The sequence below is a fragment of the Bufo bufo genome, chromosome 1 (assembly GCF_905171765.1).
Source record: "Bufo bufo chromosome 1, aBufBuf1.1, whole genome shotgun sequence".
Taxonomy (NCBI): Eukaryota; Metazoa; Chordata; class Amphibia; order Anura; family Bufonidae; genus Bufo; species Bufo bufo.
This window is the reverse complement of record NC_053389.1, coordinates 793,346,194-793,372,437: the sequence shown is the minus strand read 5'-3', so window position 1 is coordinate 793,372,437 and position 26,244 is coordinate 793,346,194. Positions and strand designations below refer to the sequence as shown.

The 26,244-nt window shown below is 44.0% G+C and overlaps 1 protein-coding gene across 1 annotated transcript in view; it reads right to left on the bottom strand.

Annotated features, from left to right (window-relative positions):
• The window catches only part of RTBDN (retbindin), a 38,695-nt gene that overhangs the window by 10,085 nt on the left and 2,366 nt on the right, over positions 1 to 26,244 (bottom strand). Inside the window, exons 2-4 of the mRNA XM_040416031.1 lie at positions 23,220 to 23,373; positions 17,022 to 17,103; positions 16,817 to 16,945 (exon numbers count right to left, since the gene is read on the bottom strand). Coding sequence (XP_040271965.1) covers positions 16,817 to 16,945; positions 17,022 to 17,103; positions 23,220 to 23,373 — 365 coding nt within the window. The remainder of the gene's footprint in view (positions 1 to 16,816; positions 16,946 to 17,021; positions 17,104 to 23,219; positions 23,374 to 26,244) is intronic.

Genomic DNA, 26,244 nt, shown 5'->3' with positions numbered 1-26,244 from the left:
CTGCCGCACTCATTTTTTGTAGACATCCGCAGAGTTTTCTCCCTCTTTTTGTGGGGAAGTAAACCCTCCAGAATTGCTTATTCGGTGCTGACCAGAGAGAGGAGGTTTGGCGGCTTTGGTCTGCCCGACATACGTTCCTACTATGTGGCCTTTCAACTATTTAGAGGTCTATCCCTCCTCAATAGCACTTATAGTGCTCCATATGTGTGTCTTGAGCGCTCTCTGCTCTCCACTAGAATGAAGCGGATTCTCTGGGGGCTGTCCCCTTGTTCTCCGGGTAGTTCCTCTTTGCCACTCCTATGGAAGGGTATGTTTGTTGAGTGGGCCAAGCAGTTTAAGGATAGAACAATTGAGTTTCCCATACCGGGTACTCCGCTTTCCTCTTTACAGTTTTATGTCCATCCGGAAGCCGAGAAGCCCTCAGGTATCTGGCCTCTTTTGGCCGAGATCCCTTTAAGTGAGATTAGGTCCCCGGATGGGTCCCTGGATTGGTCCACGGTCTTGAATGACCCTAAAGTCAAAAAAGCTTCCTTCCTACAGAGTTTTGCCCTGCAGAAGGAGATTAAGATGATTAAGCTACCACCCCCCACCACCTCTGGAACCCCCTCTTGGCTGTCTAAGAGACTATCAGATGCCCGTAGGATCCCTAAACCGCTGTCTACCATATATAAGGAGTTACTCTCAGCCTCCCCTCCTGAGCTACATTTCCTTTCTTCATGGGAAAGGGAATTGTCCATCCACCTTACAGACCCGGAAAGGGCTTTTGTCCTTACACACTCTCACGGCTTTAGCCGCTGTATTAAGGTACAAGAAAACTCGTATAAGCTGCTCACGAGATGGTACAAGTCCCCGGAGTTCTTGCATAGGCTTAATGCAGATTTCCCAAGTGAGTGCTGGAGGTGTAGAAAAGACGTAGGCTCTCTGTCACACATTTGGTGGCACTGTGAAAAGATTAAAGCGTTCTGGACCAGTATAGAAGCTCTGATAAATGAGGTGTGTGCTAAGCAGGTTAAGCTGGATCCTAAACTGATTCTGCTTTGGTGCCCTAATGACTCGCTTTCCCCCTGTAGATCCGATCTTCCTACTATGCTCATCACGGCGGCGAGACTGCTCATCCCGCTGCTTTGGAAGGATACTGAACCTCCCACTGTTTCGATGTGGAGGGATAAGGTGGATCAGATCTACAGGTTTGAAGAGCTGGCCCACTGGGAATCTTGCACGCGTTCCCGCTTTCTGAAAATCTGGTCGCCCTGGAAGACATATAGGAAGTTCCCCTGACGGAGTTGGGGAAAACTCCCCTACCCCCCCCCCCCCTTTCCTTTCCCTTCCTGTCCCTCTCTTTTCCTCTTATTTGTGTTATATTAGATTTTTATTGTCTGTCACATTTGATGTATCATTTTGTACAACATGTGTTGCACTGACATGCATTTGTGGTCACTTCCATGACCGATTTGTGACTTTGCCTTACAAGTGATGCTACGATGGTTTGTGATCGATTGATATGCCTTACTTACTTTGAATAAAAATAAATTTGGTTAAGAATATAACTACTATAATACTGCATACTATATACAAGAATATAGCTACTATAATACTGCCTCCTATATACAAGATTATAACTACTATAATACTGCTCCTATATACAAGAATATAACTACTATAATACTGCTCCTATATACAAGAATATAGCTACTATAATACTGCTCCTATGTACAAGAATATAACTACTATAATACTGCCTCCTATGTACAAGAATATAACTACTATAATACTGCCTCCTACAGGGAGTGCAGAATTATTAGGCAAATGAGTATTTTGACCACATCATCCTCTTTATGCATGTTGTCTTACTCCAAGCTGTATAGGCTCAAAAGCCTACTACCAATTAAGCATATTAGGTGATGTGCATCTCTGTAATGAGAAGGGGTGTGGTCTAATGACATCAACACCCTATATCAGGTGTGCATAATTATTAGGCAACTTCCTTTCCTTTGGAAAAATGGGTCAAAAGAAGGACTTGACAGGCTCAGAAAAGTCAAAAATAGTGAGATATCTTGCAGAGGGATGCAGCACTCTTAAAATTGCAAAGCTTCTGAAGCGTGATCATCGAACAATCAAGCGTTTCATTCAAAATAGTCAACAGGGTCGCAAGAAGCGTGTGGAAAAACCAAGGCGCAAAATAACTGCCCATGAACTGAGAAAAGTCAAGCGTGCAGCTGCCAAGATGCCACTTGCCACCAGTTTGGCCATATTTCAGAGCTGCAACATCACTGGAGTGCCCAAAAGCACAAGGTGTGCAATACTCAGAGACATGGCCAAGGTAAGAAAGGCTGAAAGACGACCACCACTGAACAAGACACACCAGCTGAAACGTCAAGACTGGGCCAAGAAATATCTCAAGACTGATTTTTCGAAGGTTTTATGGACTGATGAAATGAGAGTGAGTCTTGATGGGCCAGATGGATGGGCCCGTGGCTGGATTGGTAAAGGGCAGAGAGCTCCAGTCCGACTCAGACGCCAGCAAGGTGGAGGTGGAGTACTGGTTTGGGCTGGTATCATCAAAGATGAGCTTGTGGGGCCTTTTCGGGTTGAAGATGGAGTCAAGCTCAACTCCCAGTCCTACTGCCAGTTTCTGGAAGACACCTTCTTCAAGCAGTGGTACAGGAAGAAGTCTGCATCCTTCAAGAAAAACATGATTTTCATGCAGGACAATGCTCCATCACACGCGTCCAAGTACTCCACAGCGTGGCTGGCAAGAAAGGGTATAAAAGAAGAAAATCTAATGACATGGCCTCCTTGTTCACCTGATCTGAACCCCATTGAGAACCTGTGGTCCATCATCAAATGTGAGATTTACAAGGAGGGAAAACAGTACACCTCTCTGAACAGTGTCTGGGAGGCTGTGGTTGCTGCTGCACGCAATGTTGATGGTGAACAGATCAAAACACTGACAGAATCCATGGATGGCAGGCTTTTGAGTGTCCTTGCAAAGAAAGGTGGCTATATTGGTCACTGATTTGTTTTTGTTTTGTTTTTGAATGTCAGAAATGTATATTTGTGAATGTTGAGATGTTATATTGGTTTCACTGGTAAAAATAAATAATTGAAATGGGTATATATTTGTTTTTTGTTAAGTTGCCTAATAATTATGCACAGTAATAGTCACCTGCACACACAGATATCCCCCTGAAATAGCTAAAACTAAAAACAAACTAAAAACTACTTCCAAAAATATTCAGCTTTGATATTAATGAGTTTTTTGGGTTCATTGAGAACATGGTTGTTGTTCAATAATAAAATTAATCCTCAAAAATACAACTTGCCTAATAATTCTGCACTCCCTTTATATACAAGAATATAACTACTATAATACTGCTCCTATGTACAAGAATATAACTACTATAATACTGCCTCCTATGTACAAGAATATAACTACTATAATACTGCCTCCTATGTACAAGAATATAACTACTATAATACTGCTTCTACGTACAAGAATACAATTACTATAATACTGCTCCTACGAACAAGAATATAACTACTATAATACTGCCTCCTATGTACAAGTATATAACTACTGTAATACTGCTTCTACGTACAAGAATATAATTACTATAATACTACCTCCTGTGTACAAGAATATAACTACTATAATACTGCTCCTATGTACAAGAATATAACTACTATACTACTGCTCCTATGTACAAGAATATAACTACTATAATACTTCTCTTATGTACAAGAATATAACTACTATAATACTACCTCCTATGTACAAGAATATAACTACTATAATACTGCTCCTATGTACAAGAATATAACTACTATAATACTGCCTCCTATGTACAAGAATATAACTACTATAATACTACCTCCTATGTACAAGAATATAACTACTATAATACTGTTCCTATGTACAAGAATATAACTACTATAATACTGCTCCTATGTACAAGAATATAACTACTATAATACTGCTCCTATGTACAAGAATATAACTACTATAATACTGCTCCTATGTACAAGAATATAACTACTATAATACTGCTCCTATGTACAAGAATATAACTACTATAATACTGCTCCTATGTACAAGAATATAACTACTATGGTGGTACAAGACACCTGAGTTCTTGCATAAACTAAACCCAGAAGTCCCCGATGTGTGTTGGAGATGTTGCACGGATACTGGATCTCTGTCACATATTTGGTGGCTCTGCCGGAAGATCCAACCATTTTGGAAATCAATTGAGACACTAGTCAACCAAATATGCATTACTAAGATATCTCTAGATGCTAAGCTCGTCCTATTGTGGTGCCCTAATGGTTCTTTCACCCCCACCAAACATGACCTTCCAACGATGCTGCTTACAGCGGCTAAATTACTTATTCCCTTTTTGTGGAAGAATGACTCCCCACCGACTCTTCCAATGTGGACTGATAAGGTAGACCAGATATACTATTTTGAGGAGCTTGCGCATTGGGAAAATAACTCACGCTCTCGCTTCTTAAAATTGTGGTCCCCATGGAAAGCTTACAGGAACTTTACATAAAAGAGCAGATGTCTTCCATTCCTTTGTTTCCCTCCCCTCCTATCCCTCCTAGCTGTCCCTCTCCCCCTTTCCCTTTCCTTTTTTGAATATCAATTTCTGATTAACGGGAATTTATAACTTGTAATGCTTGCACATGATATGTAAGCTTGATAACTATTTTGCATTCTAATGTTATCTTTGCAATGTCATATGTGGGCTTTGGCCTTGATTTTTCTTTCAATAAAAAGAAATATGGTTAAGAATATAACTACTATAATACTGCCTCCTATGTATAAGAATATAACTACTATAATACTGCCTCCTATGTATAAGAATATAACTACTATAATACTGATCCTATGTACAAGAATATAACTACTATAATACTGCTCCTATGTACAAGAATATAACTACTATAATACTGCTCCTATGTACAAGAATATAACTACTATAATACTGCTCCTATGTACAAGAATATAACTGCTATAATACTACCCCCTATGTACAAGAATATAACTACTATAATACTGCTCCTATGTACAAGAATATAACTACTATAATACTGCTCTTATGTACAAGAATATAACTACTATAATACTGCCTCCTATGTACAAGAATATAACTACTATAATACTGCTCCTATGTACAAGAATTTAACTACTATAATACTGCTCCTATGTACAAGAATATAACTACTATAATACTGCTCCTATGTACAAGAATATAACTACTATAATACTGCTCCTATGTACAAGAATATAACTACTATAATACTGCTGCTATGTACAAGAATATAACTACTATAATACTGCCCCCCCCTATGTACAAGAATATAACTACTATAATACTGCCTCCTATGTACAAGAATATAACTACTATAATACTGCTCCTATGTACAAGAATATAACTACTATAATACTGCTCCTATGTACAAGAATATAACTACTATAATACTGCTCCTATGTACAAGAATGTAACTACTATAATACTGCTCCTATGTACAAGAATATAACTACTATAATACTGCCTCCTATGTACAAGAATATAACTACTATAATACTGCCTCCTATGTACAAGTATATAACTACTATAATACTGCTCCTATGTACAAGAATATAACTACTATAATACTGCTCCTATGTACAAGAATATAACTACTATAATACTGCCTCCTATGTACAAGAATATAACTACTATAATACTGTTCCTATGTACAAGAATATAACTACTATAATACTGCCTCCTATGTACAAGTATATAACTACTATAATACTGCTCCTATGTACAAGAATATAACTACTATAATACTGCTCCTATGTACAAGAATATAACTACTATAATACTGCCTCCTATGTACAAGAATATAACTACTATAATACTGCTTCCTATGTACAAAAATATAACAACTATAATACTGCTCCTATGTACAAGAATATAACTACTATAATACTGCCTCCTATGTACAAGAATATAACTACTATAATACTGCTCCTATGTACAAGAATATAACTACTATAATACTGCTCCTATGTACAAGAATATAACTACTATAATACTGCTCCTATGTACAAGAATATAACTACTATAATACTGCCTACTATGTACAAGAATATAACTACTATAATACTGCTCCTATGTACAAGAATATAACTACTATAATACTGCTCCTATGTACAAGAATATAACTACTATAATACTGCCTCCTATGTACAAGAATATAACTACTATAATACTGCCTCCTATGTACAAGAATATAACTACTATACTACTGCTCCTATGTACAAGAATATAACTACTATAATACTGCTCCTATGTACAAGAATATAACTACTATAATACTGCCTACTATGTACAAGAATATAACTACTATAATACTGCTCCTATGTACAAGAATATAACTACTATAATACTGCTCCTATGTACAAGAATATAACTACTATAATACTGCCTCCTATGTACAAGAATATAACTACTATAATACTGCCTCCTATGTACAAGAATATAACTACTATACTACTGCTCCTATGTACAAGAATATAACTTCTATAATACTGCCTCCTAGCTGTGAGGACGTGTGTCAGTAGCTCTCCTGAGGCTTTGGATGTCTGGAGAAAGCCCAGGGCGGGGTCACTCTGGGTGGGGATGCTCCCCAAGCAAGGCCCAGGCTCCAAGGCCTATTCTGGGAAATAATTCCCAGACTTCTCACACCATGGATAATTATCCAAAAGTTTTTTTGGAAGGAAGGAATGTTCCGAGTGTTGCCAGTCCCAGTGCAGCAGGAAGTAAAGATGAAAAGAAAATGTTGGAAGTAAAGAAGGAGACATCACTGAGTAAGACCATGGCTGCAGGTGTGCAATCCACCCCACCCGCAGGCAGACAGAGGAGAACATCACTGGAGAAGCAGACCATGCAGGAGAACCTGCAACAGCCTGTCCTCATGCGGTCTGACCGCACACGTTACGGGAGTGGGAACAGCGCAAAAGTCGCCAACCCGACAGATGAGACCAGAGGGAATACTGAAGGAAGGCTTCATGGGGCCACAAGTGCAGTCACTGGGAAGAACCAGGGGCCCAGTCCCCAATCTGGAGATAGTGACCTTGCAGCAGTGACCACGGCTGCACCAAGTCCAGTGCAAGGACCAAGGAGCCATTCTGTGAGTACACTGCCGGCGCAACCCCCCAATACTCAGCGTGCACCTGAACTATGTCTGGCCGAGCGGATCCCAGCTCTGGTCAAGAGACTAGAGACATTAAAAAGAACAAAACTACAGCTGCAGAAACAGATAGATTGTGTCTATAAGCTAAAGGCAGCAAACCCCAACAATCAGGCCGTCCATGACAAGAAGCTGAGCTCCCTCGCTGTGCAGCTCGCTGAGACTGTGCAGGACATGGAGGCTGTACTGGAGCAGATGGGACCAGTCGCTGAATCCTTCAGGAACCAGCAAAGACTTGAGGGACATGGGGGAAGACCTGCGCCAGAACCATCTCCATCTAAACCCAAGTCTCCAACCTGTCCAGATGACACCCAGCAGGCCTGTGCAAGACCAGTCCTCAGACCAGCCAGCTTCCCTTTTGAGAAAGGGAATTTGTACAGAGAAGTGGGAGAAAGTGTCCAGCAACAGCAAAGACCTGCAGAGACTCCTCAAAAGGTACCACAAGTCCCAGCGGTTTGTATTGTGAAGCAGGACTATGGACTCAAGCCAAAAGGTAACTCTGCAGTAGCAGTGCAGTCACCACAAGCCCTGGGGGGCAGTAGAGAGCAGCAGGACTGTGGGCTCTCGCCAGAAGGTAACTCTGCAGTAGCAGTGCAGTCACCACAAGCCCTGGGGGGCAGTAGAGAGCAGCAGGACTGTGGACTCTCGCCTGAAGGTAACTCTGCAGTAGCAGAGCAGTCACCACAAGCCCTGGGGGGCAGTAAAGAGCAGCAGGACTGTGGACTCTCGCCTGAAGGTAACTCTGCAGTAGCAGTGCAGTCACCACAAGCCCTGGGGGGCAGTAGAGAGCAGCAGGACTGTGGGCTCTCGCCTGAAGGTAACTCTGCAGTAGCAGTGCAGTCACCACAAGCCCTGGGGGGCAGTAGAGAGCAGCAGGACTGTGGACTCTCGCCTGAAGGTGACTCTGCAGTAGCAGTGCAGTCACCACAAGCCCTGGGGGGCAGTAGAGAGCAGCAGGACTGTGGACTCTTGCCTGAAGGCAGCAGTGCGGCAGAGAGCTCACAGGTCATGGCTCAGCAGGACTGTCGGGGCTCTGTAGAGCAGGATCATACTGCTAGTGACTGCATTGATATGACTGTATGTGATGTTACTGATGATGTTTCTGCAGAGGGGAGCGCTTCACAGTGTGTGTGGGATTTGGGGTCATCTCTAGAGTCGGGTCCACCATTAGATCAGCCTTCAGGGGCTTGTGACCCGCAGAGTATTATGGATGATGGTGGGGAGGGGGCTGTACAGTCTGATGCACAGCACTTCCCCCCTTTAGTTACACCAGAAGTGTCAGACCCCCATAGTGCAGGCGGTCAGCAGCCACCACAGCGCCCCCAAGTACAGCAGGAGGGTGGAACTGGTGGTGTCTCCTCTGGTAATGCCTGGAGCCGTGGGTCACCATCCTTCAGGTCTAATGTGAACTATACAGGTCAGGCTTTTAAGAGGAGGAACGTGGTCAGGTTCAGACATAGAGGGGCCAAGGAGGAGTTGCCTGACAGGAGGTTTGTGGTCCGTGAACTTCTGTGCCACCAAATGGGTTTCCTGCCATCTAACATCCTGGCAGTGATAAACCTTCCTGACAGGCAGGGGTATGACGTCAGTTTTAAACTCATGTCTGATCTGGACCGCTTCTGGGCTCATTTCGCCCGGGTGAGAGATGCTGATGGCTGGAATAAGTTCAGCCTCATCCCCATCTCTAGACCAGACACAGCAAACGTCACCATAATATTCTGGAACGAGTCGGTACCACACCAGGATATTGTTGTATGGCTAAAAAGACACTGTGACCTAATGTCAGATCTGACCAAGACCAGGGACGAGGATGGCATATGGACTGGGGGGTGGAAGGTCCTGGTAAAGTTACGGCAGGTTAACAACATCACCCAACATCTGCCCAACTCATTCTTTATTGGCCGGGAGAAAGGGGTATGCTTCTATGCGGGTCAGCCTAGAAAATGTTTTAAATGCGGAAAGGCCGGTCATATTGCGAGTGTGTGCACCCTGGTAAAATGTAACTTATGCGGGGAGATCGGCCATGTCAGCGCCACCTGCCAGAACATCCGGTGCAACCTCTGTGGTAGGATCGGTCACTCCCACAGGGACTGTCCAGACGCCTGGCATAATGTTTGTAAGGACTTCCCTGATGAGGACTTGCTGGAAGTGGCAGATGACCTAGAGGAGGAGACGCTGTTGTCAGGCTCAGCAGTGACACCGCCCGAGCCTCAGCACAACATGGGTGACAATATAGGTGACATAGTGCCTGACCAGTCCCAGCCAGGAGACACTGAGGGGAACGGGGAGGTCACTGAGCAGGTTGTGGGAACGTCATCTTCTGCCCCTGCATCAATAAATCCGCAGAAGAAACGGAAGAAGGACAAAACCAGCCGTAAGCCTGAGGGGGAATGGACCACTGTCCAAAAACCTTCCAAAAAGAAAGTAGACCCCGGGTCAGGTGTCATGACTATCACAAATAGGTACGGTGTCCTATCAGAGTCAGACGCTGAGGAAGAGATGGAGAGAGAGTTAAAGAGGGTGGTAAATGAATTTAATGAGGACCAAGAGGGCGATCCCCCCACAAAAAGGAAACCCCCGCGAGCTAAACGTCTGTCCGAATCAGACATGGAGACAGGTGGTCGGCAGGTGGGCTCAGACTTAGATCTATGATGATGGGGGTAATATCTCTGCTACTTGTGCTTTGCTTTGCTTTGATGGCTGACTTTACCCTTAAAGTGTTCTCCAGTAATGTGAACAGTGTCAGAGTGAGGAGGACCAGGCATGTGGTTTATGAACATCTAAGGTCTCTTGATGCTGATGTTTTTTTCTTACAAGAGACACGTTTGAATACTCTAGGACTCTTACGGGAAGCCGAGCGTGAATGGCGGTCTGGTCCATCCTTTTGGTCACTGGCTGTAGAACCAAGTGCCGGGGTCTCTATCCTCTTTAACACCAATGATATAACTATACATAGGTTGACAGAGGTATTGATGGGAAGGTGCCTAATTCTGGAAGTTACTATTCGGGGTAGGAGGCTCCGTCTTATAAATATCTATGGTTCGCAGACAGTGACTGAAAGGGTTAACCTTTATAATGAAGTGAAGCCATATCTCTTCACATCTATCCCTGTCATCATGGCTGGAGATTTCAATGCCACCAGGACATCTTGTGACAGGACCTCTAATAGGCCTCTTACCAGAGACTCCAAGGTCCTAAACAGAATTATTCAACAGGCCGGGTTGTCAGATGTGTTTGTGCAGGGTGGTCGGAAACCAAAATTTACTTATTTTTGTGGTGAAAGAAGAAGTCGGATAGATTTAGCTCTGGTGAGTCCCACAGAGACCATTGGTGAAAAAGATGAGAAGATCGTCCCTTATTCAGACCATCTGGCCTTATATTTCTGTTTAGGTGTCACAAAGTGTTCTGGGACAGGTAGAGGGTTATGGAGACTTAATTCCAGTCTATTAGAAGACCCTTCGGTTCAGAGTCATGTTCACTCTCTTATACAGAGTCAGCTAGAGAGAGTGGACTTTTATGACAATATGGCCGACTGGTGGGAGGATGTCAAGGATGAGATCAGATCCCTCTTAAAGAGACTGTCAGTTATAAAGGGGAAGAGTAAGTATGGCCAGTATCTCAAGCTGCGGAAAGAATTGGAGTCACTATATTCGGCGGGAGGGGATGACCAACAAAGGATAGACCGGCTGAAATCTGAGATAAGGCAGTATCAGTACAGCAGGTATACCTCCCTGGTTCTTGAACGGGATTATGGGACCTTAGGGTCTCCTGATCCCTTTGAGAATTGCCGGGAGCGAGTGGCAAATAAATCTGTCACCGGTCTCACTGACCCCCAGGGTGTTTTGCAAGAATCTCGGGAGGGTATCCTGGGGGTGGTGAGATCTTACTATGCTGACTTGTTTCAGAGGAAGGTTTTGGATAGAGACAAGATGACCCAATTCTTGGAGGCAACTCCGCTCCCTGATACTAATGATTTGGACTTTTCTCCTTTGACAGCAGATTTGACGGTGGCGGAGGTTAAAGAGGCAATTGATAAGTTACATCTGAAGAAGGCACCAGGTCCAGATGGGATAACAGCAGAATTCTATAGGACATTCAGAGACCTCTTGGCCCCAATCCTCGTGGATGTATATACAAATTGTCTAGAAAGTCACCTGATGCCTCCATCCATGAGAGTGTCCTCGCTGATTCTGCTGTCCAAAGGTAAAGAGCCGAGTGACATCAAGAACTGGAGGCCGATTGCCCTCTTGAATGTCGACAGAAAGATTCTGGCAAAAATTCTGTTTTCTAGATTAGTTTGTCTGTCCTCAGCACTGTTGGCAGGCTGTCAGTTTGGCACAGTAGAAGGGCGGAACATCTCTGGAGCAGTCATCTCGATAAGGGAGATGTTTGAGAGATGTAAAGCCCTGAGGGGTGGGAGATATGTTGTGAGTCTTGACCAGGCTAAAGCCTTTGACAGAGTAGATCATGAGTATCTATGGGCCACTTTGTCAAAGTACGGTATTCCGGGGCATTTCATCGATTGGCTGAAGACTCTGTATTGCGAGGCTGAGAGCTTTCCTCTGGTCAATGGTTGGCAGGGTGATACCTTCAGGGTTGAGGCACGGGTGAGACAGGGTTGCCCACTGAGTCCACTGCTGTATGTATTTGCCTTAGACCCATTCTTGAGGTCACTGCAGGAGTGTGGTTTTCAGGGGGTGCCAGTCCCCCATTGCCTGCCCCTGAGTGTTGTTGCCTATGCGGATGATGTGACTGTAGTGATATCTAAGCCTCGTGAGGTGGAGATGTTGTCTGCGGCCATCAGAAGTTACTCGGAGGCCTCAGGGTCTCTGGTCAACCTTGAGAAGAGTCAAGCTCTCTGGATATCAGACAGTGATCCAGACTTTGATCTGCCACAATTTGTGAGAGCCTCCACCTATATTAAAATCCTAGGGGTCAAATTTGGGAGGAATGATAACGCCAAACTAAATTGGGAAGAGAAGTTGGAAGCCGGAAATGCAAAGGTTCAGCGATGGAAGAACTGGAGGCTGACCTATAGAGAAAGGGTTAAAATGTTGAAGACTTACCTGGTCCCTGTCTTCTTGTATGTCTCTGTCGTTTTTCCTTTGCCGGAATCTTTCTCCGCTAGGCTCTTTAGCCTGTTCTTCCAACTGTTGTGGGGGAACAGGTTGAACCTGATAAAAAGAGGGATCACCTACCTACAGAGGAGAGAGGGTGGGTTGGATATGCTGAATCCAAGGGTGTTCTTTGACTCCATGTTTCTAAAAGTTAATTTTGGTTGCCTGGACTCAGAGAACAGCTTCCTGTGGGTGAATAGTATCAGGGACTGGATAATGCCTTTTGCAGAGTCTTGGGTGCGAGGCGGCAGTCTCAAGAGGGGTCGATGGACGAGTGAATACCTCCCCCAGTACCTGGACTATGGGCTGAAGTGTGTGAGAAGGTGGAAGATAGAGAAGTCCTACATTGAGGGTAAGCCAAGGAAAGATCTATATGTGAGGGTCTGTAGGGCTTTCTTTTGTTCTCCACTTGTCTTGAGGGATTGTGTGACTAGCACTTTACAAGAAAGTCTGAAGCTTCTCAATGGGAAACGACTCCCCGCCAAATTATTTGACATAGCTTGGTTGTCATTACATGGAAAGCTATTTGTTAGGGGTAACCTGAAATTTTTAAGTGTTTCAGATAGGAACTGTCCTCTCGGTTGTCAGCAGGAGGAGACGATGGAGCACTTAATATCTGACTGCAGGGGTGGGAGGAGAATATGGGAAGAGGTGTCACAAAAGCTAAACATCCCATTACTGCAGTCCCTGACTTATGCTGATATAATCTATGCTGTTCCATCCAGAAATAGGAATGTAGACAGGGGGACAATGTACCTGATCATTTCTGTCATAAAATATTACCACTGGCACATGAGAACCCGCGTGTCTATACACAATGAGCCATTCCACCACACCACAGCCGTAAGCCAAATAATGTCTGAGCTCCAGTGGGTTAAATCATTAGAGATAAAGAGTAACCCGAATAATAGGAAATTATGGAGAAATGTGTCTTTGGTTTAAAACAGAAAATATGATGTTATTTTGTGTGTTTTTTTTTCTCTTCTTTTTCCTCCCCAGCAAATGTGGACTTTCTAAGTTTAATATGATTCTATAGTCATTCTAGTTGAGTAGTCATTGTGTGTACAATGCCTGTTATTTTTTGTTTTTTGTAAGAATGTATTTTTTTTGTTTGTTTTCACAATAAAAATTGCCTCCTATGTACAAGAATATAACTACTATAATACTGCTCTTATGTACAAGAATATAACTACTATAATACTGCTCCTATGTACAAGAATATAACTACTATAATACTGCCTCCTATGTACAAGAATATAACTACTATAATACTGCTCCTATGTACAAGAATATAACTACTATAATACTGCTCCTATATACAAGAATATAACTACTATAATACTGCTCCTATGTACAAGAATATAACTACTATAATACTGCTCCTATGTACAAGAATATAACTACTATAATACTGCTCCTATGTACAAGAATATAACTACTATAATACTGCTCCTATGTACAAGAATATAACTACTATAATACTGCCTCCTATGTACAAGAATATAACTACTATAATACTGCTCCTATGTACAAGAATATAACTACTATAATACTGCCTCCTATGTACAAGAATATAACTACTATAATACTGCTCCTATGTACAAGAATATAACTACTATAATACTGCTCCTATGTACAAGAATATAACTACTATAATACTGCTCCTATGTACAAGAATATAACTACTATAATACTGCCTCCTATGTACAAGAATATAACTACTATAATACTGCTCCTATGTACTAGAATATAACTACTATAATACTGCTCCTATGTACAAGAATATAACTACTATAATACTGCTCCTATGTACAAGAATATAACTACTATAATACTGCTCCTATGTACAAGAATATAACTACTATAATACTGCCTCCTATGTACAAGAATATAACTACTATAATACTGCCTCCTATGTACAAGTATATAACTACTATAATACTGCTCCTATGTACAAGAATATAACTACTATAATACTGCTCCTATGTACAAGAATATAACTACTATAATACTGCTCCTATGTACAAGAATATAACTACTATAATACTGCCTCCTATGTACAAGAATATAACTACTATAATACTGCTCCTATGTACAAGAATATAACTACTATAATACTGCTCCTATGTACAAGAATATAACTACTATAATACTGCTTCTATGTACAAGAATTTGTAGCTCAGTGATTAGCACTGGTACCTTGCAGCTCTGCGGTCATGGATTTGAATCCAATCCAAGGACAACATCTGCATGGAACTTGTACGTTCTCCCCATGTTTGCGGGGATTTCCTCCGGTTTCCTCCCACACTCTAAAGACATACTGATAGGGAACTTAGACTACTTTTGCATCTACAGCAGTGCGATCCGGCCGCCTGATCCAGCAGAGAATGTTGAGAATCGGCCGGAACCATGCCACAGCGTGCAGCGGCATTTTTGCAGGAATGCGGCTGGATCTCCGCCAGTCCCCATTATACTTAAGGGGTCCAGCGGGCATTCCATTTGCATCCGGCAGTGTCACATTTGGAGAATTCCGGCAGGCTGCTCTGGCAGAAAATACACGCCGCTGATGTGAAAGTAACCTTAGATTGTGAGCTCCACTAGAGACGGCAAGCAATGGTAATGTCTGTAACACGCTGTGGAATATGTCAGCGCTATATACAGTTGTGTTCAAAATAATAGCAGTCAGACATCACTAACCTGATCAATCACTGTTTTTGGTAGAAATGATATTTCTACATGGCAAATAATTTACTAGCAGGTGTAGTAGAGTAATAGAAATCCAACAGACCCAACAGTCATGACATGCATTCTGCTGAATTCTCTGTTATTCAATCACTTACTGAAAGGGGCATGTTCAAAATAATAGCAGTGTGGAGTTCGATGAGTGAGGTCATTCATTATTTAAAAAAACAGGTGGAAGGCAGCAAATGTTGTACATGCCGGTTACAGTGCATTTCTCTCTGAAATCCTGAGGAATATGGGTCGTTCCAGACATTGTTCAGAAGAACAGCGTACCTTGATTATAAAGTTGATTGGAGAGGGAAAACATATAATGAAGTGCAGACAATAATAGGCTGCTCAGCTAAAATGATTGCAAATGCTTTAAAATGGCAACCAAAACCTGAAAGACGAAGAAGAAAGCTAAAAACTACTATTCGAATGGATAGAAGAATAGCCAAAATGGCAAGGACTCAGCCAACAATCAGCTCCAGGAAGATCACGGAAGGTGTAAAGTTACCTGTGAGTACTGTTACTATTAGAAGACGCCTATGTGGAGCCAAGCGATCTGCAAGAAGCCCCTGCAAAGTCCCACTGCTGGAAAAACGACATGTGCTGAAGAGCTTACAATTTGCCAAAGAGCACATTGACGGCCTAAAGAGACATGTTGTGGACTGATGAAAGTAAGATTGTTCTTTTTGGGTCTAGTGGCCGGAGACAGTTTGTCAGACGACCCCCAAACACTGAATTCAGCCACAGTACACTGTGAAGACAGTAAAGCATGGTGGACAAGCATCATGATATGGGGATGTTTCTCATACTACGGTGTTGGGCCTATTTATCGCAGACCAGGGATCATGGATCAGTCTGAATACATCAGAATACTTGAAGAGGTCATGCAGCCTTATGCTGAAGAGGAAGTGCCCTTGAGATGGGTGTTCTAACAAGACAACGACCCCAAACACACCAGTAAACGTGCAACATCTTGGTTCCAGACCAACAAGATTGACGTTATGGAGTGGTCAGCCCAATCCCAGGATCTTAATCCAATAGAAAACTTGTGGGGTGACATCAAAAATGCAGTTTCTGAGGCAAAACCAAGAAATAGAGAAGAACTGTGGAATGTAGTCCAATCATCCTGGGCTGGAATATCTGTTCACAGGGGCCGAAGGTGGTTGACTCCATGCAACACAGATGTCCAGCAGTTCTCAGAAACAGCGGTTATACAACTAAATATCAGTGAAGGGATTCAAAGGAAAGCAAAATCCTCAAACATTTTTCAGTTTATATAGTGAATGTGAGTTTGTAAAGAAGAATACAAACACTGCTATTTTTTTGAACAGTCTAATATTCACTTTTCTTCAATTTTTTTAGAGGAACAACACAAATTATATAAGTTTTTTCATGTTCTGATTTGGAATAGAATGTGTAGTGTTCCCAATGCATTTGTGTGTATGGAAATACAAGCTATTAGAAGGATTGTGAGCTTTATTCACTTTTTTAAACGCACTGCTGTTATTTTGAACACAACTGTAAGTGAGTAAAGTAAAATAAATAGAAAGGGGGAGAGGTGGGGCAACCAAATCTGGAAGTAACGTGGATTTTGGAAAAAAAAACTGCCTGAACGACACTGCTGTGTAAATGTACCCTTATCCTGACTCCTATGTCCTATGATACAACTACTGGACACTGTCCCTCATGGAAAAGTATGTGAGAGGAGCGGGCCGGCATCTTACCATTTATCACAGAAGGTATCACAGAGGGGCAGCTCATGGATTCCAGCAGCAGAGCCAGGGAGACTCCATTTGGAGATGTGTGGACAGCAGAGATACATACATTGCACACGGCTGACATATTCCTCACACCTAGGACATAGAGCATGAGGTCATTTACAGTAAATCATGTAAGCAAGCTTCAGAAACAACAAAGACGCACAGTTACCTAGAACTGAGGGATCCACAGCCTGACCAGGGGAAGCGGACAGAAGAAGATGCGTCTATATGTTCCTGAGAGCAGCATGAATCTAGAGAGGGAGAAAAAGCGGATAATGGTCACCGGGCTGGTAGTTCTGCTTGGTGGTGTCTTAGGTTTTGTGTGTAGAGCGCTGATGCTTTTTATGGGTAGAAGGGAAAAGAGAACGAATGGAAACGAGATGGATGGAGATCCAAATCCAAGACAGGATGTTCTTGTAGGACCCTTAATGTGGTCACAAACAGAAGTAAAACAGTACAATAATGATATTAATCTCCATGGGAGTGGTCTACTCATCATGAAACTAGCCATGTGAAACCCTAGATCTATTGAACCTTGAGGGTCTAGGCTCATGGACAACCACGACTAACGTGTATGGTCATCAGCTTCTCTTTAATATTGTCTTCTGGACTAAACTCCCTCCAGCCAGTGGTGTATCTTGGTTTTGTGCTGCCCTAGGCGAGACTAAACTCGGGCACCCCCCTAATATAAATTTGACCCACCCCTTCCTGTCAAGGCCAAACCCCTTTCTCTCTAAACCCCACCCCTTCCTGTCATGGCCAAACCCCTTTCTCTCTAAACCCCACCCCTTCCTATGTGCCATCCACAGATCCCCCTCCCCGAAACAGTGCCATCCACAGATCCCCCTCCCCTAAACAGTGCCATCCACAGATCCCCCTCCCCTAAACAGTGCCATCCACAGATCCCCCTCCCCTAAATAGTGCCATCCACAGATCTCCCTCCCCTAAACAGTGCCATCCACAGATCCCCCTCCCCTAAATAGTGCCATCCACAGATCCCTCCCCCCTAAATAGTGCCATCCACAGATCCCCCTCCCCTAAACAGTGCCATCCACAGATCCCTCCCCCCTAAACAGTGCCATCCACAGATCCCCCTCCCCTAAATAGTGCCACCCACAGATCTCCCCCCTAAACAGTGCCATCCACAGATCCCCCTCCCCTAAATAGTGCCATCCACAGATCCCCCTCCCCTAAACAGTGCCACCCACAGATCTCCCCCCTAAACAGTGCCATCCACAGATCCCCCTCCCCTAAATAGTGCCATCCACAGATCCCCCTCCCCTAAACAGTGCCATCCACAGATCTCCCTCCCCTAAATAGTGCCATCCACAGATCTCCCCCCTAAACAGTGCTATCCACAGATCCCCCTCCCCTAAACAGTGCCATCCACAGATCTCCCCCCTAAACAGTGCCATCCACAGATCCCCCTCCCCTAAATAGTGCCATCCACAGATCTCCCCCCTAAACAGTGCCATCCACAGATCCCCCTCCCCTAAATAGTGCCATCCACAGATCCCCCTCCCCTAAACAGTGCCATCCACAGATCCCCCTCCCCTAAACAGTGCCATCCACAGATCCCCCTCCTTAAACAGTGCCATCCACAGATCCCCCTCCCCTAAATAGTGCCATCCACAGATCCCCCTTCCCTAAATAGTGTCATCCACAGATCTCCCTCCCCTAAATAGTGCCAACCACAGATCTCCCCCCTAAACAGTGCCATCCACAGATCCCCCTCCCCTAAATAGTGCCATCCACAGATCTCCCCCCTAAACAGTGCCATCCACAGATCCCCTCCCCTAAATAGTGCCATCCACAGATCCCCCTCCCCTAAACAGTGCCATCCACAGATCCCCTCCCCTAAATAGTGCCATCCACAGATCCCCCTCCCCTAAACAGTGCCATCCACAGATCCCCCTCCTTAAACAGTGCCATCCACAGATCCCCCTTCCCTAAATAGTGCCATCCACAGATCCCCCTTCCCTAAATAGTGCCATCCACAGATCCCCCTCCCCTAAATAGTGCCATCCACAGATCTCCCCCCTAAACAGTGCCATCCACAGATCCCCCTCCCCGACGCTCACAGGAGAACATTTATAAACTAATCAGTAACTTTAACTTTAATCATTGCTAATCTCTTTACTGGATATCTTACTCTGTCTTGACTCTTAGCCCCGGTAACAGGAGGCAGTGCGGGCGGCGCTCACTGACGACACGCGCCTGTGCCGCCTAGTGGGAGGAGCAGGCGCGTGACGTCAGTGAGTGAGCGCCGCCCGCACTGCCTGCTGTTACCGGAGCTAAGAGTCAAGACAGAGTAAGATATCCAGTAAAGAGATTAGCAATGATTAAAGTTAAAGTTAATGATTAGATTATAAATGTTCTCCTGTGAGCGACTTGGCCCTGTATATTCTAACCCCCAGGCAAGCGTCCCTGTCACCATGGGAACGTCTGGGGTTTAGAATATACCATCGGATTTGAGTTTTTACGATCTCACTGAGATCGTGAAAACACAGATCTGATGGTATATTCTAACCATGGGAACACCATGGGAACGCCTGGGGGTTAGAATATACCATCGGATCTTCTGAGTATACCGGCGGCAACATATAAGACGGATGGGACAGGGGCAAACAAAGCAATTTGCCGCCCCATTGGCAAGTTCCGCCCTAGGCAAATGCCTTGTTTGTCTCGTGATAGATACGCCACTGCCTCCAGCACAAGAGGTGCTGGTTAAATTTGGTCGGTTTACCATGAAATCTCCTGCATTACGATAATATTTCCCCCTATTACTCATCCTAATCCTGCCCTTCCCACAAGATGACTATAACTAGTTTGTTCTCACCTAGCTTCTGGCTGAAATACTGAATCCATTAACCTTCCACGGCAGACCTCCTTAGTAGGGAGGGAGCTTGTTTAAGACACCCTATTTTCACACAATTGAGCACACAACCCACATGTTCAGGATATTGATGGGCATTACCTTAAGGGTCCCAGGAATGTGAGCTTCTGAAATGTTTTATCCTTCTACTGCCTCAGTCTTTAAATGGGAATTCCGGTTATATTAAGTTATCCCCTATACACAGGATACTGAAGGCTCCTGTCACAGTCGTTACCTCTGGCTGTGACCTTCTGTCCTTGCTCGTTTGGCGCTCCTCGCTGAAGTTTCGTTCCTGTGTTATTTGTCGTTCTTTATGGGTTAACTCCCCTGTGTGCCTATTAGGAGTTAATCCTCTCTGTCTGCTCCATAGGTGTGGCCTCTCTGCTGCACCCATGGAAACTGTATATAAGGCTGAGGTTTCCTCAGTTCTGTGTCAGCTCTCCTGGTGTGTGTTGTCTTGTCCTGCTCCTGGTTTGTACTCACTCTCCCATGCTGCTGACCCATGGGATCCGTGTCTATCTGTGCTCTGTGGGTTTCCTACTTGTTCATTCCCGTCCTCTTTCCTGTCTTTCTGTTATCTGTTCTGCCAGTTATGTTTTAGTTACTTTGTGTGTATTCATATGTCTGTGTTCAGCAAGCCCTTGCTGCACCTTTCTTTGCAGCAGAGTGGCATGCGCAAGGCCATGCAGTTTACTACTGGTGGAGCAAGTCCTTCTCTGCTCATTGCCACTCCTGCTCCCTTGCGTGAACTCCTGCTTGTATTTTTAGTTACCTTGTGTGTATTCATTCATATGTCTCGGTTCAGCAAGCCCTTGCTGCAGCGCGCCTAGCTGCAGAGTGCTATGCGCAAGGCCACGCAGTATACTACTGGTGGAGCAAGTCCTTCTCTGTTCATTGTCACTCCTGTTTCCTTGCTATGTACCTCTGCTTGTGTTTTTAGTTGCCCTGTTTGTATTTGCCTGTCTGTTATGTATGCCTATGTGCCGTCGGTACCTGTTGTCCATTCGTTCCTGCTGTCACTGTCTAGTTCACGCTCCAGAGTGGACCCTGGCAACGTCCTGCTACCACAAATGACACACAGGAACGGAGCTGCAGCAAGAGCATAGACAGAAGGTCACAGCCAGAGATAACGACTGTGACAACTCCACAACACTATGTGCAGGGGCGTAACTACCATAGCGGCAGACCATGCGACTGCTTCTTTTAGCAAATGAAGCAGTGGAATAATGGCCCAAGGGTCACTGAAATGGGTTTAGGCAGAAACCCTTCTGCCCTGTGTGTGGGGCCTGGTTTGATCCTTGCTATGGGGCCCTTACTTCTCTATGTACGCCACTGACTATGTGCTAGGTGTAAGGGTCCATTCACATGTCTGTAGTGTATTGCGGATCCGCAATACACCCGGCCAGCACCCCATAGAATTGCCTAGTCTTGTCCGCAATTGCAGACAAGAATAGAACATGTTCTATTTTTTTCGGGAGCCGTGGACCGGAAGATCGGAGTCGCGCTCCAGAAATACGGATGCGGACAGCACACTGTGTGCTGTCCACATCTCTTCCGGCCCCTTAGAGAATGAATAGGTCTGGATTCGTTCCGCAACGTTGCGGAACCGATCCGGACCCATTCTATGGACGTCTGAATGGACCCTTATAGGAAGGGTCATTTACACAGACCGGAAATCTGCCAGATAATCGCTAACGAGTGTTCATATAAACGCTCTTTAGCAATTATGTGGTTGTATAAAGGTGGCGCCAATTACCTTATGAATGAGCTAAACGCTCATTCATTGGGTAATGGATTATTTGTGCAGACCCAAAAATTGTCATTTGCCGGCAGCAGATCGTGCTGTGTAAATTTAATTTGCTGCCAGCTAACAACGAGTCTGTATGGGGACGAGCCATGGCATTAATGATTACTGCTTCCCATACTGTGGAGGAGATAACTGCATGTAAATACAGTGGTCTCCTCCGCTGACTACCAGGCGATTGCTGGGAAGAAACACTTCTATTGTCCCCTCTAAAGGGACCTTTAAAAGGCCTCTGTCAGCAGGTTTGTACCTATGACACTGGCTGACCTGCTACATGTGCGCTTGGCAGCTGAAGGCATCTGTGTTGGTCCCATGTTCATATGTGTCCGCATTGCTGAGAAAAATGATGCTTTAATATATGCAAATGAGCTTCTAGGTGCAACGGGGGCGTTACCATTACACCTAGAGGCTCTGCTCTCTCTGCAACTGCCGTGCCCTCTGCAATCGCAGACAAAACTGACTGAAATTGCTTGCCAATGGTGCGAGTTTTCCTGAATGCATCCGGAGCCAATCTGTCCCGCTCATGTGAAAGAGACCTTACCCTTACCATTTTTAAGACACTGGCATTAAAAACAGCTCCCTTCAAATGTAAGGGGGCTATCGGTCCGAGAAAACTGCCAAAGGAGGACATGTCCTATGTGAATATACCCATAGAGTTATAGGGGGAGATTTATCAAGACTGGTGCTTTCTGCGCTGCCGGAAGATGTGCCTAATATATGACGAGGTGCAGGCCTCATCATCAATTAGGCGCCTCCTCCGGCAGTCCATGTGACTAAACAGAAGTCTATAACAACTCGGACCTGCTGTACATTTCTGTTTTCATTTGCTCTAGAAAACTGGAGAAAATAAAGATGAACTTGTTGCGGACACCCTCTACACCCTCGCCGTTAACCCTTTTGGAAAAGTGGCGAGGACGGCGTAAAGACACGAAGACTTTCCTCCACTTTTCGGGCACGGCGAGAGGATAAATTTCCCCCATGTTGTTCTGAAAACTGCCTTTAATATAACGGCCATCACACAGCCATTTTTAACTCATGTAAATGCCTCTTAAAGCCGGCCATACATATTAGTATTTGGCAGCCGAACCTACCAAGAATGGCGGGTTCGGCCGACACTCTAAAGTGTGGGGAGCTCCCAAGTCTCCCCAGATGATATCGGGGGAGACAAGGATCGGGCAAAATGCTGCCACTAGAGGCTCTTCCCATAGAATACACATAAGGCCGGGTTCACGTTGCTGTTTTGTTTTGATCCATCAGAAGAACAAAAACAAACAAAGAACATTCTTTATTTTGAGCATCTGTTGCCTTCATTTTGCATCCATGTCAGTTCTGTCAGACCTCCGTTATTTTAGACTGGAGAAAAAAAGTTCTGTCGTCTAAAATAACGGATCTCTGACGGAACTGACAAAAACGGATGCACAAAATAAAGGATCAGAAGAACGGAAAACAAAATGGTGATGTGAGCCTTACACATCCGGCCGAGCTGAGTGTGTATGGGCAAGCTGGGAGAGAAGAATCGTTCGCCCGACAGCTATTGAATGTGTATACAGGTTGATTTTTTAGAAATTTTGGGTGGGTGCAGTTGTAAAGTAACCTACACTCACTGCACTATGAGAGAGCTACATGTCATCTGGGTGACCTGCCTGTTTATAATAATAACAAGTCTCCATGTTGTAGTTTATACTCACAGCTCGAATACTGCTGGCACTTGGTCAGCCCGGGCTCAGGGCTGGCAGTCAACTTCTGCTTTCTGTTTACTAGGCAAGTGTCTGGAGACCCAATGGACTGGGTGAATATAAGAAACGAGGAGAAGAGGCAGAGGAACAGTGGAGACATTCTTTCCTGGCAGAAGATAAGGAAAATATTATAAAAGCTGTAATGTTGTATCATAATAACTAGCATTGAGCAAATAGAACTTCGGATCATAGATCAGAAGTTGATTTGTTCAAACACCTTGTCTTGAGGTGAATGAATTCGGTATTCAGTTCTACATCTTTAAAAACATTTCAAATTCGGAATCCGAAGTCGAGTTTGGTACAGGCTCTTACCTCGGTCCCAAACCCGACTTCAGATTGCTAATTTTAAATGTTGTAGAACTGGATACCGAGTTCATTCACCGAAGTCTCGCGCGGCTTCGGCTGCAACAAATTTTGCCTCAACGGAGGCAAGACATTTCAATGCTGTACGGAGACCGGTCCCCGTACAGCATTAAACGAGGTGTTTGAACAAATTGACTTCGGATCTGTGATCTGAAGTTTGATTCGATCAACACTAATCATAACCAAACCCTCATATTATCCTAAAATAAGAGGGGGTGGAGTTGGTTTAGTGCAATAAGATATTATAGGGGTAACAGGAGGATCAGGAGCCGGGTTACTGTAATAAGATGTTACAGGGGTAATAAAGAGGATCAGGAGCCGGGTTACTGTAATAAGATGTTACTGGTGTAATAAGAGGATCAGGAGCCGGGTTACTGTAATAAGATGTTACAGGGGTAATAAAGAGGATCAGGAGCCAGGTTACTGTAATAAGATGTTACAGGGTAATAAGAGGATCAGGAGCCGGGTTACTGTAATAAGATGTTACAGGGTAATAAGAGGATCAGGAGCCGGGTTACTGTAATAAGATGTTACAGGGGTAATAAGAGGATCAGGAGCCGGGTTACTGTAATAAGATGTTACAGGGGTAATAAGAGGATCAGGAGCCGGGTTACTGTAATAAGATGTTACTGGTGTAATAAGAGGATCAGGAGCCGGGTTACTGTAATAAGATGTTACAGGGGTAATAAAGAGGATCAGGAGCCAGGTTACTGTAATAAGATGTTACAGGGTAATAAGAGGATCAGGAGCCGGGTTACTGTAATAAGATGTTACAGGGTAATAAGAGGATCAGGAGCCGGGTTACTGTAATAAGATGTTACAGGGGTAATAAGAGGATCAGGAGCCGGGTTACTGTAATAAGATGTTACAGGGGTAATAAGAGGATCAGGAGCCGGGTTACTGTAATAAGATGTTACAGGGTAATAAGAGGATCAGGAGCCGGGTTACTGTAATAAGATGTTACAGGGGTAATAAGAGGATCAGGAGCCGGGATACTGTAATAAGATGTTACTGGGGTAATAAGAGGATCAGGAGCCGGGTTACTGTAATAAGATGTTACAGGGTAATAAGAGGATCAGGAGCCGGGTTACTGTCATAAGATGTTACAGGGGTAATAAGAGGATCAGGAGCCAGGTTACTGTAATAAGATGTTACAGGGGTAATAAGAGGATCAGGAGCCGGGTTACTGTAATAAGATGTTACAGGGGTAATAAGAGGATAAGGAGCCAGGTTACTGTAATAAGATGTTACAGGGGTAATAAGAGGATCAGGAGGCGGGTTACTGTAATAAGATGTTACAGGGTAATAAGAGGATAAGGAGCCAGGTTACTGTAATAAGATGTTACAGGGGTAATAAGAGGATCAGGAGCCGGGTTACTGTAATAAGATGTTACAGGGGTAATAAGAGGATCAGGAGCCGGGTTACTGTAATAAGATGTTACAGGGTAATAAGAGGATCAGGAGCCGGGTTACTGTAATAAGATGTTACAGGGCAATAAGAGGATCAGGAGCCGGGTTACTGTAATAAGATGTTACAGGGGTAATAAGAGGATCAGGAGCCGGGTTACTGTAATAAGATGTTACAGGGGTAATAAGAGGATCAGGAGCTAGGTTACTGTAATAAGATGTTACAGGGTAATAAGAGGATCAGGAGCCGGGTTAGTGTATTAAGATGTTACAGGGGTAATAAGAGGATCAGGAGCCGGGTTAGTGTATTAAGATGTTACAGGGTAATAAGAGTATCAGGAGCTGGATTACTCTTATTACTCCTGTAGCATCTTATTACCCTGTAACATCTTATTACAGTAACCCGGCTCCTGATCCTCTTATTACCCCTGTAACATCTTATTATAGTAACCCGGCTCCTGATCCTCTTATTACCCTGTAACATCTTATTACAGTAACCCTGATCCTGATCCTCTTATTACCCCTGTAACATCTTATTACAGTAACCCATTTCCTGATCCTCTTATTACCCCATTTAACATCTTATTACAGTATCCCGGCTCCTGATCCTCTTATTACCCCTGTAACATCTTATTACAGTAACCCGGCTCCTGATCCTCTTATTACCCCTGTAACATCTTATTACAGTAACCCGGCTCCTGATTCTCTTATTACCCCTGTAACATCTTATTACAGTAACCTGGCTCCTGATCCTCTTATTACCCCTGTAACATCTTATTACAGTAACCCTGCTCCTGATCCTCTTATTACCCCTGTAACATCTTATTACAGTAACCCGGCTCCTGATCCTCTTATTACCCTGTAACATCTTATTACAGTAACCCGGCTCCTGATCCTCTTATTACCCCTGTAACATCTTATTACAGTAACCCGGCTCCTGATCCTCTTATTACCCTGTAACATCTTATTACAATAACCCGGCTCCTGATCCTCTTATTACCCCTGTAACATCTTATTACAGTAACCTGGCTCCTGATCCTCTTATTACCCCTGTAACATCTTATTACAGTAACCCGGCTCCTGATCCTCTTATTACCCCTGTAACATCTTATTACAGTAACCCGGCTCCTGATCCTCTTATTACCCTGTAACATCTTATTACAGTAACCCGGCTCCTGATCCTCTTATTACCCTGTAACATCTTATT